The sequence below is a fragment of the Erinaceus europaeus genome, chromosome 12, assembly GCF_950295315.1.
Source record: "Erinaceus europaeus chromosome 12, mEriEur2.1, whole genome shotgun sequence".
In the NCBI taxonomy this organism is placed as follows: domain Eukaryota; kingdom Metazoa; phylum Chordata; class Mammalia; order Eulipotyphla; family Erinaceidae; genus Erinaceus; species Erinaceus europaeus.
In genome coordinates, this window is record NC_080173.1 from 33,512,691 (window position 1) to 33,528,368 (window position 15,678).

General features: G+C 38.6%; 1 protein-coding gene across 1 annotated transcript; it reads left to right on the plus strand.

Moving 5' to 3' along the window:
• Window positions 1-6,239: 6,239 nt before the first annotated feature.
• On the plus strand, window positions 6,240-7,796 carry HESX1 (HESX homeobox 1). Its single transcript, XM_007521182.1, has 4 exons — window positions 6,240-6,428; window positions 6,965-7,164; window positions 7,440-7,541; window positions 7,642-7,796. Exons 1-4 carry the CDS (start codon window positions 6,272-6,274, stop codon window positions 7,738-7,740), a joined length of 558 nt encoding a protein of 185 aa, XP_007521244.1. The 5' UTR covers window positions 6,240-6,271; the 3' UTR covers window positions 7,741-7,796.
• Window positions 7,797-15,678: the final 7,882 nt, after the last annotated feature.

The window sequence follows — 15,678 nt, forward strand, 5'->3', positions numbered from 1 at the left end:
TCTTAAAAAAAAAAAGAAAAAAAATGACATCATTGGGGGTCGGGCGGTAGTGCAAGTGGGTTAAGCACACATGGCACGAAGCACAAGGCCTGGTGTAAGGATCCCAGTTGGAGACACCTGCAGGGGGGTCACCTCATGGACAGTGAAGCAGGTCTGCAGGTGTCTATCTTTCTCTCCCCCTCTCTATTTTCCCCTCCTCTCTGCTGGGCCAGCCTGAGGGTGTTTCTTCCCTGGCACGTGCTCTCTGGGAGAGAATTCGACCAGAGCCAACCTAGGCTGCTGCTTACTCAGTGATGAGGGAGAGAAACCAGGAACTCTCGTGGCTGAGCAGGAATACAATGGAATGCCTTTATTGATCTGCCTTTATATCTTCCAAGGCAGAAATGGCAGGCCAGAAAAAGGAACTGGGTAGGAGAGTGGGTGGAGAGAAGGAAAAGAGCACAAATTCCATCTAACCAGTGGGGATTAAACCAAAGCCCAGCAGGCAAAGTGGTTCTCAGGCAAAACAATGATTATGCAAATAGATCACAGTGTTAAGCAATGGAGCAGGGGGGAGCTGGCATAATGCCCAACACCTCTCTCCATTTCTCTCTGTCCTATCCAACAATGATGACATCAATAACAACAACAATGATAAGCAACAAGGGCAACAAAAAGGGAAAAAATAGCCTCCAGGAGCAGTGAATTTGTGGTGCAGGCACCAATTCCCAGCAATAACCCTGGTGGCAGAAAAAGAAAATGACATTATTTAAAAATACATAGAGGACTATATGCATGTAATGTGCTATACATAAAGTGCTATGTATAATTTGTGTATGAATATATAGAGATACATCTAAGAAAGTATTTTTTAATTTATTTTCCCTTTTCTTGCCCTTGTTTTTTTTTTTTTGTCATTGTTATTGATGTCATTGTTAGATAGGACAGAGAGAAATGGAGAAAGGAGGAGAAGACAGAGGCAGGGAGAGAAAGATAGACACCTACAGACCTGCTTTGTGAAGCCACACCTCTGTAGGTGGGGAGCCAGGAGCTCAAACCAGGATCCTTATGCCAGTCCTTGCATTTTGCACCACCTGTGCATAACCCGCGGTGCTACCCGCTGTGCTACCGCCTGATTCAGGAAAGTGTTTTTTTGTTTTGTTTTGGTTTTTGGTTTTTTTTTAACCAGAGCACTGCTCATCTGTGGTTTATGGTGGTGCGGGGGATTGAATTTGGGACTTGGGAGCCTCAGGCATAAGAGTCTCTTTGCATAACTATTATGCTATCTACCCCTGCCTAAGAAAGTGTTTTTAAAATTATTGTCTCACTGTTCTTTCCTTGAATATACTCTATTAATTTCTTCATCTTCTTTCTCACATTAAAGTTGTCTCATATTTCTATAGTGTGTGTTCCTGGGTCTGTTTTACTGTGTATCATCTTGTTAAGTGTTACATGTTCCCACGTTGGCAGAGGGGGGACCTGGGGAGAGGAGGGGTTTGTTTGTTTACATGGTTAAGTGGAAAGCTGAGAAATGTTTCACATGTACAAACTACTGACTCTGAACCATTAATCTCCCAGATAAAGAAAAGTTAAATGTTCCTTCTTTCTTTTTCTGTGACACTCCTTTCAGTAACTCCTGTAAGACAGTCTGATAATGGCAAACTTTATTTTTTTGTATGTCTAGTACTGTTTTAAACAAAACAGTCCTTCATTTTAAATGATAGTCTTGCAGGGTAAAGTATGCATGGCTGGCAGATGTCTTTTTTTTTTTTTTTTGCCTCCAGGGTTATTATCATTGTTGTCTTTTAAAACCTTGAATATATCACTCCACTCTCTCCTGGCTGTCATCATTCTTGTTTCTTTTCTTTTTAAAATATATATTATTATTATTATTTATTTTCCCTTTTGTTGCTCTTGTTTTTAATTATTGTTGTAGTTACTATTGTTGTTATTGATGTCATTGTTGTTGGATAGGACAGAGAGAAATGGAGAGAGGGTGGGAAGACAGAGAGAGGAGAGAAAGACACCTGCAGACCTGCTTCACTGCCTGTGAAATGACTCCCCTGCAGGTGGGGAGCTGGGGGCTCGAACCAGGATTCTTATGCCAGTCCTTGCGCTTTGTGCCACCTGTGCTTAACCTCTTGTTGCTTTTCATATTGACTGCACATTCTTTCCACCTCCTCTCCAACTCATTTTTTTTTTTGATAGGACAGAGAGAAATGGAGAGAGGAGGGGGAGACAGAAAAGGGGAGAGAAAGATAGACACCTGCAGACCTGCTTAGGGGTTGTGAAGCGACTTCCCTACAGGTGGGGAGCCAGGGTCTCGAGTCGGGATCCTTACACAGGTCCTTGTGCCACCTGCGCTTAATCGCTAAGCTACCGACCAACTCCCTCCAACTCTTGATCTTTTCAATAATGACTATTCTCATTAGTATGACATGATATCTTGTCATTTTGACTTGCCTTTTCCCCAAATTAAGAGATGTTTTGCCTAGGATCTAGTTGTTTTTCAGTAGCAATTCTTTCAAGGAATATGGTTCAGCACATCACTAGACCAGAAAGGTTTCATTCACTCTTACACATACTTCAACTTTTTTTTTTCTCAGCTCCTGTAACTTAGAAATTTTGCTTGTTAATGTTCCCTGTTAACAGCCCTCATAAATACACTTCTGTCTCCACCTTATCCAGTCATTTTTTTTTAATCACCAGCGCTATTCACCATTCCCAGTGGCCTTTTCCCCCCATTTTTGAGAGGGTATGAGAAGGAGAGAATGGGAGACAGAGAGATGTCACACTTTTTAAGATAGATAGATAGATAGATAGATAGCTCAATGCCAGGCTAGCTTCCCGGGCGGGAGACAGACAACCAGAGACTCATGGCTGAGCTGTACGTAATAGCTCTTTATTCATGTGGAACGCAGTGCAATCTAAGCTAAGCTATCCCTAACCACAATCTTGTCCTTATATATATACTCACCAAGTAGGGTGGAAACAGGATGTGACGTAGAGAGGGTGGAGCAAAAAGAGATTGGTGAAAATCAGGGTGTGACAAGGAGAGGGGGCGGAGCAAAAAGAGAGTATTAACCAGTGGGATTAAACCAATGACCTAGAGGCAGGGTAGTGCTTAGTTAACAGTGGTTTATGTAAATAGAATACAGTGTTAAGCAGGGGGGGTTAAACCAATGAAACAGAAGGGGTTTTAGAAGCAGAATTAGAAGCATACCAACAGCTCAATCGATCAATCATGTCATTGAAGCATCCTTCAATGAAGTGGGAACCAGGCTTGAACCTGGGTGATGCATAACAAAGCATCACACTATTGGAATGAACTGTTTCACCAGCCCAGGAGGTTGCAATTTTAAAAGGGGTAAGTGTCATTGAATAGAAAATATCTGAGGAAATACTTGAAAGAGGAAATGTGAGCATAGACCAGTCCAGGTGATAAAAACAGCTAGTAGAGCACTTAGTAGAGCACACATATTCCAATGTACAAGGACTTGGGTTCAAGCACCTAGTCCCCACCTGGGTGAAAGCTTCACAAGTGGCAAAACAGTGCTATAGATATCTCTTCCTCTCTATTTTCCCTCTTCCCCCTTAGTTTCTATCTCCAACAAGACAAAACTAAAGCAAAAACAGCCAGTGCAAAGGCCTGAGGCAGGATTATACCTGGTGCTCTCAGGAAGAGGAGAAATCCAGTGAGACTGGAATAGAGTCAATACAAGAGAGAGTAATAAGAGATCAGAAAGGAAAGGGAAGTGACAGATCCTTATAGGCCATAGTAGGCCACAATAAAGTCTGACATTTTCTGAGATGGAAAGTCAGTTTTTGAGTGGAGTTATGACATAAACTAACTGGCTCCCCCCCTCTTTCCCACCAGAGCCCCTCTCAGCTCTGACCAAAGATTGAACCTGGAATCTCCAAACTTCTGACATGTTGCATAACCATTAAACTATTTTCCTGACTAACTTACTTTTTTTTTTTTTTAATGATCTCTCTGGCTGCCAGCTTTGTTGGCAGAACCACAGAAGATCAAGGATGGAAGCAGAAAGATGACTAGAGAGGCTGTTGTAATTACCTCTTTCTCCTTGATTCCTTTTTCTCTCTTGGATCTATCTGGAAATTTATTTAGTCATGGAGGTTGTTTCTTCCATGACTTGTTCTGCCTTACTAGTTGCTCTTCCTTTCTCTCTCTCTCTCTCTCTCTCTCTCTCTCTCTCTCCCTCTCTCTCCCTCTCTAATATTTTATTTATTTATTTATGAGAAAGATAGGAGGAGAGAGAACCAGATATCACTCTGGTATATGTATTGCCGAGGATTGAACTCAGAACCTCATGCTTGAGAGTCCAATGCTTTATCCACTGTGCCACCTCCCAGACCACCTAGTTGCTCTTTCTCTAGCATCTATTCTCTAATTTTCAAATGTTGAAATACTCTAGATTTGGTGCTAAGGTCCTTCTTGTAGCTAGGTCCATTTACTAGGTCATTTCATGCAAATCTCTGGCTTCTAGTGGTTTTAATACCTATGATTTGTGTGGGTGATACATAAACTTAGAGCTCTAGATCTAGTCTAAATTCACCTTCATAAATACAATAGCCTACTTGTTATCTCTGTTTGGAACTCTTTATTTCTCAAATCTTTCCTTCTTTAGCTCAGCCTTCCACACCTCAATAAATGGCACTATATATGCTCAAGCTGAAATATCCTTTAATGCCTTCCTTTCTCTCACCTCCTAATCCTGTCCATCAGCAAGACATGTTCATCCTCCAAGATGCTATGTATTAAGTAACCTCAAAATGTTTAATGACCTAAACAGTGAGCAATTATTTTTTATGAGACAGTGTCACTTGTTTGCAGAGCTTTGGGGCTGACATAATGGTTATGCAAAAGACTTTATATGTAAGACTTTGATGTTCCAAATTCAGTCACTAGCCCCACCAAAGCCAGAGCTCTAGCATATATATTAGATAGAGACAGAGAAATTGAGAGGCAAGGGGGAGACAGAGAGGAAGTGAGAGAGAGTGAGAAAGAGAGAGAGAGAGAGAGAGAGAGACCGACCTCTAGCACTGCTTCACCACTCATGGAGCTTTCCTTCTACTAATGGGGTCAGGGGCTTGAACCTGATCCTTGCACACAGTAAGACGAATACTCTACTGGGTCTGCTACCATCAGGTCCGAATAAACATCATTAAAAAAATACAGCAGAGGCTGGGTGATGGCACACCTGGTTGTGCCTACCACAGGTTACAATGCTCAAGGACCAAGATTCAAGCCCCTGGCCCTCACCTGTAGGGGATAAGAGCTGTGAGGCAGAGCTACAGGTCTCTCTCTCTCCCCACCCCCCACCGCCCACTTCCCCCTCGATTTCTATTTCTAGCCAATAATAAATAAATAAATATTTTTAAATATGGCAAACTGTTCTTTAAAACAATTTTGATGAGAAAGAAATTCTCTTCAGTTTGAATAATTATGATTTTAAGTTGCTTGGAGGTTGTTACATATGAGTCTCTGTATAAACTTGTATGTCCTCATTTGAATGAAAAGATGAAAGAAAGGAATTATCTCATTAATTATTTAAAATACGTGGTGCAACTGTTCCTTACGGATTAATCCAGGCACTTGGAAAACAATTATACTCAGTGTTAATAACATTGCCAACCGTTTCCAGTATGCTGCACTGCAAATACTATTGTGTTCTCATTGAGAACATTCACTATTACATATGCATATGAAAAACGCATTTTCATCAGAATTACCGTAATAGCATTAAGAGATTATTATTTTTTCCAATTTCCTTGGAAGAAAATTCACTTAAATTATATTATTTATTACTTGATTGCTTGCCTATCTTGCTGGTGCATTTTAGGTAACTGAAGTTCATGAAAGTATAAACTTCAGAATAAAAACACATGATTTTATACATTGATGATTTCAAATAAAAGAGAAGTGCTAGTTTGCGCATCAATTCTTTCGAGAAAGTTAAGTCTGTGTTCTGCTAAGAAGAGATAACACTTTTTGTCCCTGTAGGTGGCCCCCCTGGCGTAGCCATTAGTTGCTAATTACTTGCAAACAAATAAACAATTAACTCCTCTAGCTGCTAGCTGAGCGAGTGTTCATTGACATGCTAAAACTTTCTAAGACAGGATTTTAATTAGTGACGTTCTAAATCCAGTCCCCCTTGTCAACAGAGCCTTAAGGTAAATTGCAGTAAGGTCCTAGTCCTGCACACGTGTAGCAGAGTTAGCTAAAGATACTGAGAGGCCAGAGCTGTTGCTCTGTGCAACCCTCGAAAGGATGTCTCCTAGCCTTCAAGAAGGTGCACGGCTTGCAGAAAACAAACCCTCGCCCTGTTCTTTTTCCATTGAGAGGATCTTAGGATTGGACCAGAAGAAAGACTGTGTCCCATCAGTGAAACCCCACAGACCCTGGACTGACACCTGCAGCTCTTCAGGTATGCCATAACTTAACTTTTTTTTTTAACTCTGTTAGTTCATCTGTGTTGCTTAATTTGGCTTTTACTTTATGCTGCATATAATTAGAAAGAAACTAATTTTATTCAATTACATATCTAAAACACCTAAGATTTTTAATGCTCCCAATTGAGTCCTATGGGGAAATTAAAAGAATATCACTCTCAGCTCCAAGTGAGTATGAGGTTCACTTACAGAAAATGCCAAGAACCTGCATTTACTTCAGAAGACATTTCTCTCTGTGTTTGACAGATCAAATATTCTAAATATAATTTCCATGAAAAAAAATAATGATATTCAGATACCAAAATGTTCTCTAATTAAGGCAGAATCTTTTTTTGTTTGTTTGTTTTTTCTCCCCTAGTGAGAAGTTCTCTTAAGAGACCCAAAAGAATTTGGCTTCAAAATTTTAAGACAAGTTCATGAAATTATTACTTATTGGACTTTATGTAATATAGAGTTGGACAACTAAGATGGGATAGATTCTTCTGTGTTATTTTTATTTATTTGTTTTTAGGGAAAGATGTTAACCTGTGTCTACATGTCCCGAGCCTTCCTAATGGAATCTCATTCATGTATACTGTGGATTACCCAGTGACAGAAGAGAGAGCTTTGAAAAACGAAAATTACTTTTCAGCTTCAGAAACACAGTCTTTGAAAAGAGAGTTGAGTTGGTATAGAGGCCGAAGACCAAGAACTTCTTTCACTCAAAATCAGGTGGGAAGTTTTTTCAACCGATAATGACAATTCAAAGGCTTTAGCTGATATCCTGTTGAGCAAAACTCCATTCACATTCTCAGTTTAGAAGCCTTATTGACACAATAGACTGTAATGGTGATTTTTAACTATTTCTGCCCTGCCCTTAAAAAAAAAAAAACTATGTATAGATTAATTGCTGCAGATTTAAATGCAATAATTGTGTTAATGAAAATTCTTTTAATGACAATAAGCCAAATATTAACATGTCAGAAGAATGATTTCCTTATTCTTAGATTGAAGTGTTAGAAAATGTCTTCAGAATAAACTGCTATCCTGGCATTGACATCAGAGAGGACTTAGCTCGAAAACTGAATCTTGAGGAAGACAGAATCCAGGTAATTTTTCCCCACACTTTAACTTGTTCATAATGATTGAAATGCTAAAGATAATAAAAACAATGTCTCTGAAACCTGTTTTGTCTTTCCTTAATTTTAGATCTGGTTCCAAAATCGGCGTGCAAAGCTAAAAAGGTCCCATAGAGAATCACAGTTTTTAATGGCGAAAAAAAATTTCAACACAAGCCTCCTGGAATAGGTAGAAAATTAAGCATATGGAATTATCTTCTAGTTGCCAAACATAGAATTAATGGAGATGACAAGAGTTTAAAATGCGCTAACTTTTTTTTTTTGCATTTAATCTGTGCATTGTCGTCTTTCTAAAAGTGTTTTGTAAATAATTACTATTATAATGACACTATACTTGGGCACTTTTCAAGTACAGGTTTTTCTGATATATTTTAATAAAAATTTTCAGAAAATGCCAGCTGTTTTTGTCAGCTACTTTTTAAGTGAACAAATTTAATCAAATAAATTATTTTGCTAAAATTAGTAAATACATGACTGAGTGACTCTACAAACTATATTCCTTCTACAAAATATGTCCAGTAAAATAATCTGAAGAATGGCACAAAGGTATGTTTTGTTTCAGTTAGTTTCCTTCAAGTGCATTTTGAAATATGACTGTGAAATATGTTAGAGAACATGACTTATTCATTTATTTATGTTGGCAGAAGAGAGTGACAATTTCTCACCATATATCAAAACAAATCTTTATAGCATGCCAGTTTCAAGTTACTTTTTTTAAACAAAGTCATGCCAAAGTAGAAAGCCAAAAGCTTCAGTTGTCCTATTCATTATAGGTGAAAATTAAAATATATTTATCTAGTTCATTTAATGTACTTTACTTTCATTCACTAAGTTAATAATGATCATCTGAGTTACATCTATTTACTGTTTAATGATTTTAGATCAGCAGTATATTTTGTTACAAGTAACACATTGATAAAGAAGATAAGATTAAATTAAACTGCCTTTTGTATGCGCTCTGGTATGGTTACTGAAATACACATGGCACTTTCTAAGTGTCGAAAAGTATATATTTTCTTTCCATTTCCCACTTCCCCACTATACCTGTCAATTAAAGACAGGAATAGGATAAGATCTATCACCGGAAGGGAATCTTACCTTGGAGATCTGGGTATTTATTTATTTTACAGCTAACTAGTGGAAGGCCAGAGTGGGTGTTCTTTTTGAAATCTTAGAAACCATATTTCAATTTTGCTTCTTTGAATTAGATTCTCCCTCATCTCCTTTTGTTTTTTTTCATATTACTCTGTTCTTTCCCTCTCAAACTGGAAAATTCTTGTTGAATGGTTGAATCAATACTCACTATATGGTTTTGCTTTTTCTGTTTATAATTGAACAAGAGAGACTAGAGGGAGTTTGCATATATTATTTCTGAAGAAAAGTAGCATGACTAACTTTAGAACTTTTAGAAATCATTTACTGAAAACACATTTGGGGTAGAGCATCCTGTGTATCCCAAAAAATGGTCAGCTGTGCTTATTCTGTTCTACTATTGCCAAGCTGGGGAGGCTTGAAAAGAAAGAAAAATGACAGCAGAATAGGATAATAACAGGAATGGCCATGAAAGTTTTCCAAGAAAATTCATATTGTCAGGCTGGACCACCTTTTTCAACATAGAGAGCTGCTTCCATTAATATAAAACTTAAAACAGTATATATATATATGAAAAATATTAGTTGAAATATATATCCATTAGGACTTTTTTTCCCCCTGCTCTTTTGGGTCCTGTGAAGTTATATTAAGTTGGAGAATTAGGAGTCACCAGGAGTGGTTTAGAAGGAAAGTATCATGTATTGGGTCAGCTTTTCGAAATAACCTTTTATTTTAATTACAAAAGTCATATTTACATACTGAAGATAATTCAAGCAGTATAAAAATAGAGTAAAATTATCCTTAAGTGTAATCTTTTAGAGATAACTATCATTAAGCATTGTTATAGATCTCTGTATATAAAAGTCTGTATATGTGTGTACATCTAATATATGCATAGATATTTACACACCTGTTTATATTTTTAAAATATAATCACTTTTAACATTATATCACATCAGACATGTGTCTATTTCTTAGTTTAGGATATCTAGTTCTGTACATAACAATCACCATGATAGTATTAGTGTATAAATATTTCTGAAGTAGTACTCTTCACAGAAGATTTCCAGAGAATAATCACTGTTTATTGCTGATTTATCTAAAATAAAGCCTAACCCTCAAATTTCCAAGGAATGTGAGCATTCTATATAAAATTATAGACTTTAGAAAAAATAAAACTGCATCACACACATTGATCAATAACAACTAGTGCAGTTAAATGTTTTAATATAAAAATAATCATGCCTATAAAATACCTTGCAGGTAACTCTGGGATATCATGGCTTAGTATTTTATAGTGGTGCCATACCCATTTATGTTGTCCTAAAATTCACTTTGCCTGTAATTGAGATGAGTTGTGTTTATAATTAAAGTTATATATTTATATTTGAAATGATACATTTATAACTAACGCATAGTATCAATATTTAGAAGTTAAAAACTATTGCTAGGATTTGTAATATTGATGCAGACACAAATAATAGAGTATCAGTTTTATCATAACTTTCTGTAATGAGTTCATAGAAACAAGATAATATATAAGATCACTAGTATATTTTCCCCAAATCATTTGTAAATACCTAAAAGATAAAGGCAGGTATTGCTAAGGGAAATAATGATTTAGAAACGTGGATTTACCAATATTAGTGATCTAGAAAAAATTTATAATGGCATACAGGAAAAAAGCTAGACTTTAAGTTTGAGAGAAAATCAAGCAAAATGGAAATGAAAACCCAAATTAGAGTTATCTTTCAAAACACACAGGCTCTAATCCACAGCTTATCTCTGCTCCTAGTTAATTCCAGGCCTTTGTCTCCATTAATGCTCAGGACAAGGTGGACAGTATAACAAATCAAACTAATGTAGTCAGGCTAGTACCTGCAGCGTCTCTATTATCTGAGGACTGGCTAAATAAGGTTATTTGGTATCCCATAATGACATTTCTCTCTTGTGAAGCCAGACAGACAAAGCCCATCACTAAAGAGAGCTGGTGGAAACAATGGCAGTGTGTTGGTGGTCAACTTTTGAGTTAATCAGTGTTAATGGTTGCTTTTGCCTCCTGCATCTTATCACCCCTGCATCACACAAATGGCATAAATCCCCCCTACCCAAGCCAAGACACAACATCAACCTGCACTTAGAAAGAAAGAGAATTGTGTGCTAGTCTTTTCACTTGGTGTAGAATACAAATTAAAGTATGACATATGAGGAAGCTGAGCTGTGGCACACCAAGTTTAGCGTACATAGTATGAAGCACAAGGACCCGTGCAAGGATCCTGGTTCAAGTCACTGACTCTCCATCTGTGGGGGGGGGGGGGGGGGGTCACTTCACAAGCAGTGAAGCAGATCTGCAGGTGTCTCTCTGTCTCTCTGCCTCTCAATTTCTCCCTCCCCTCAATTTCTCTGTCCTATACAATATAAAAAGAAGAAGGAGAAGGAGAAAGAGAAGGAAAGAAAAGAAAAGAAAAGGAAAGGAAAGGAAAGGAAAGGAAAGGGAAGAAAAGAAAATAAAAGAAAAGAAAAGAAAAAAGAAAAGAAAAGAAAAAAGAAAAGAAAAGATGGCTGCCAGGAACAGTGGTTTCCTACCGCTGGCACTGAGACCCAGTGATAACTCTTGTTGTTGAGTTTGGCAAGCTCTTTATATATTCTGGATATTAGCCTGTCTGATGTACGGCATATAAAGATCTCCCATTCTGTGAGGGGTCTCCAGGTTTGGGTAGTGGTGTCTTTGCTGTGCAGAAACTTTTTAATTTGATGTAGTCCCATAGACAAAAAAAAAAAATATGGCAGATGACGACTTGCTGTCTTCCATTTCACTGAATACAAGAGCTGAAACCCCTCCCTCAAGTTCCTTTGGCCAAATTTAAGTTCATTTAGACTATTCTGTCTCCTGTTTCAGCAGCAGTCAAGTAGTGGAGGCAGCTCTTGGTAGCTCCCACTAGGCTCACCCCTTCCCATTTTCTTCTCTCCTATTTTCTTATTCACACCCTTTCTTTTTTCCCCTAGTACTTTTTGGTAAGCTTGATGCAGTCAACAGGTATTACTGAGTTCCACAAAGGAACCTCTAACAATAACAAATGTATTTCTTTTAAAAAAAATTTTTTATTTATTTATTTTCCTTTTTTGTTGCCCTTTTTTTTTTACTTTTTAACATTGTTGTGGTTATTATTGTTGTTGCTATTGATGTTGTTGTTGCCGGATAGGACAGAAAGAAATGGAGAGAGGAAGGGAAGACAGAGAGGGTGAGAGAAAGATAGACACCTGCAGATCTGCTTCACTACTTGTGAAGCGACTCCCCTGCAGGTGGGGAGCTGGGGGCTTGAACTGGGATCCTTACGCCAGTCCTCAAGTTTCATACCATGTGCGCTTAACCTGCTGTGCTACAGCCTGACCCCCAACAAATGTATTTCTTACTGTCAAGTAGAATGTCACTAACATTTAAGAACTTTGTGTCTGTTCTCTTCCTCCAGGGTCCAAAGGATGCACCATCTTTATTTAACATTTTATCACAGGGTGATTTCAGTGAAATGAATGATACCATAGTTTTTGTTCTACTTACCACATCATAAGCTACAAAGTACCATGTACCTGCTATAGCTGAAATTGGTCAGCTATAGTGTGTCATTTTATAGGGCACAGCTGTATTTGATTTATATTTATAGATTTATGTCAAACCACCTACACTAATCTTGCTTAGTCTCTCTAGTTTAATCAATCAAAGCATACCCTAACAGTGATGTCAAGAACTTAGGCTAGAATCTAGTCACTTAGGTTCACTTCCAGTAGTATTTGACTTTGAGTCAGTTACCCAACCTGTTGACTGATAGCTTCTTCATCTATAAAATGGCTTAATAATCAGACTTATATCATAGAATCATTGGCATAATTAAGCAAGATAATAAACTAAAAAGTTTAGACTAGTGTCTGGCAGATATAAGTTCACTCAGTAAATTTTAACTCTCATTGTAACAATGTACTAGCATTTCCTATTTGGAACACAAAGTGTGGTATACAGCAGGCTCTCAATAACTGTAGAGCAAATGAAAATGGTTATTGGTCTCTAGGAGTTCACTATGCTAGAGAGAAAAGATTGAAACTGGACTCGGGGGTGGGGGGCAAATGGTAGCGTACCCAGTTAAGTGCACATGGCACGAAGTGCAAGGACCGGCATAAGGATCCCGGTTTGAGCCCCCGGCTCTCCACCTGCGGGGGGTGGAGGGGAGGGATTTGCTTCACAAGGGTTGAAGCAGGTCTGCAGGTGTCTGTCTTCCCCCTCCTCTCTCGATTTCTCTGTGCTATCCAACAAGAACAAAGGCAACAAAATGGGGAAAATGGCCTCTAGGAGCAGGGGATACCTACTGCAGGCACTGAGCCCCAGCAGTAACCCTGGAGGCAAAAAAAAAAAAAACCTGGACTGGATAGACATCATAATGGTTATGCAAAAAAGACTTTCATTGGTTCGGGAGGTGGCGCAGTGGCTAAGACACGAGTTCGATCCCAGGCAGCACATGTACCAGAGTGATGGCTGGTTCTTTCTCTCCTCCTTATCTTTCTCATGAATAAATAAATTAATTTAAAAAAAAATACTTTTATGTCTGAGGCTCTAAAGATCCCAGGTTCAGCTCCCCAAGCCAGAGCTGAGAAGTGCTCTGGGGGAAAAAACAGAAGAGAGAGGAAGGAAAGAAGGTGGCCAGGTGAGAGTGCACATGTTACAATGTGCAAGGACCCAGGTTCAAGCTCCTAGTCCCCACTTACAGGGGAAAGCTTCATGAGTAGCGAAGCAAGTGTCTCTCCTCTCTCTCCTTTTCTTTTTTTTTAAATTTTCTTTCTTTATTTATTTATTGGCTAGAGATAGCCACAAATTAAGAGGAAGGAGGTAGAGAGGGAGAGAAACAGAGACAGCTGCAGTATTGCTTTACCACTCACAAAGTTTTCCCCCTGCAGGTGGGAACTGGGGCTTGAACCCTGGTACTTACACATTGTAATGTGTGCTCAACTAGGTGCACCACCACCTGGATCCTCTTTCTCCCTTTTTTTATTTTTTCATTTCTTATTTTATTTTATTTATTAATGAGAATGGTAGTAGAAGAGAGAGAAAGAACCAGACATCATACCAGTACATGTGCTGCTGGGGGTTGAGCTCGGGACCTATGCTTGAGAGTTCAGTGCTTTGTCCATTACGTCACCTCCCTGATCTCTCCCTTCCCTCTCAAGTTGTCTCTGTCTCTATCCTGGGTCCTTGTACATGGTGACATGTCTACTCAACCAAGTGCACCACTACCCAGCCCCTTTTAGTATGTTAACTGATAACATTTTCACATTTGACCAACCCTACTTCACTTATTTATTTCTTAGAAGTCTATGGTAGTTTAATTTTTTGTTTATAATTCTTCATGTCCACATATATTTTTATGTTATTTTAGGGGAATAATGGCATTTATTAAATGGCTTATAAGGCATTTGTTATCAAATGGGTAGTTTCTCATCCCTCTACAGTAGGTGTCTGTATACAGATTCCACTACTAATTTAGGTCTTCCTCTACCATTATGCATTTGGTCCTCAGTGCCCTCTCACCCCTGCCCCTTCATCCTTGGCCTCACTGTAACAGTGAGGCCAAGGCCTCACTAGGCCATGTCTAGTACAAATTTTATCCTGTTTTGCTTTTTTCTCCTTTTTTCTTAGATTCCACATATAAGTGAGATCATCTGGTATTTATCCTTTTCCTTCTGATGTCACTTAACTTGATTCTTTCAAGTCCCTTCCAAGGTGAGGCAAAGGAGATGATTTTATCATTTTTAAGATATTTATTTATTTATTTACTCCCTTTTGTTGCCCTTGTTGTTTCATTGTTGTAGTTATTATTGTTGTTGTTACTGATGTTGTTGTTGTTGGATAGGACAGAGAGAAATGGAGAGGGGAAGGAAAGGTAGAGGGAGAGAGAAATATAGACACCTGCGGACCTGCTTTACCATTTGTGAAGCGACTCCCCTGCAAGTGGGGAGCTGGGGCGCGGACTGGGATCCTTATGCCGGTCCTTGCGCTTGGCGCCACCTGCGTTTAACCTGCTGTGCTACTGCCAGATTCCCGATTTTATCATTTTAACAGCTAAGTAGTATTCCACTGTGTGCAACTACAACAACTTTCTTAACCATTGGGCATGATTAAGAAACTGGGTTGCTTCCATTTTTGGGTTATTACACACAATACTTCTATGAACTAGTAATACATAGATCTCTTTGTGTAGGCGTTTTTCTTTTCTTTGGATAGATCCCTAGGATCTATCACAAGACCCAAAGGGTGGGTCCATTTCTACTGTTCTGAGGTATCTCTGGGATATCTTCCATAGGATTGAACCAATTTACATTCCCAATTCTGTAACAGAGTTCCTCTTTCCTCACATTCTCTGCAGCACTTGGCTCTGTAATTTCAGATGTATGATATTCTCATAGTTATAAAGTGATATACCATTTGCATTTCTCTGATTATTGATGATTTTGAGCATTTTTTTCATGTGTCTGTTGGTGATCTGAATAAAAAAAAGGTAGATTTCAGGCAGTAAAATGTCACAGGATAGTGCACTACTTTTCCATGTGTGTGACCCAGGCTTGAACCTGGTCCTCACTCGGAGACTTCAGTGCTGTGGTTTCTTTCTCTCTGTCTCTGTTTTTGTGTCCTGCCTTCTATCTGAAATACTTAGAAATAGGGAGTTGGGAAGTCGGGCAGTAGTGCAGCGGGTTAAGCTGTGGCGCAAAGTGCAAGGACCGGCATAAGGATCACAGTTCGAGCTCCAGGCTCCCCACCTGCAGGGGAGTCGCTTCACAGGAGGTGAAGCAGGTCTGCAGGTGTCTTTCTCTCCTCCTCTCTGTCTTCCCCTCCTCTTTCCATTTCTCTCTGTCCTATCTAACAACGACGACATCAATAACAACAATAATAACAACTACAACAACAATAACAAAAAACAAGGGCAACAAAAGGGAAAAATAAATAAATATCAAAAATATTAAAAAAAAAATA

What these genes read in the sequence shown, in the direction of transcription:
- HESX1 (XM_007521182.1), top strand. Translation starts at nt 6,272, where the DNA reads ATGTCTCCTAGCCTTCAAGAAGGTGCACGGCTTGCAGAAAACAAACCC. An exon ending in TGACACCTGCAGCTCTTCAG is followed by an intron (nt 6,429 to 6,964) that starts GTATGCCATAAC and finishes ATTTGTTTTTAG; the next exon opens with GGAAAGATGTTAACCTGTGT. An exon ending in TTGAGGAAGACAGAATCCAG is followed by an intron (nt 7,542 to 7,641) that starts GTAATTTTTCCC and finishes CCTTAATTTTAG; the next exon opens with ATCTGGTTCCAAAATCGGCG.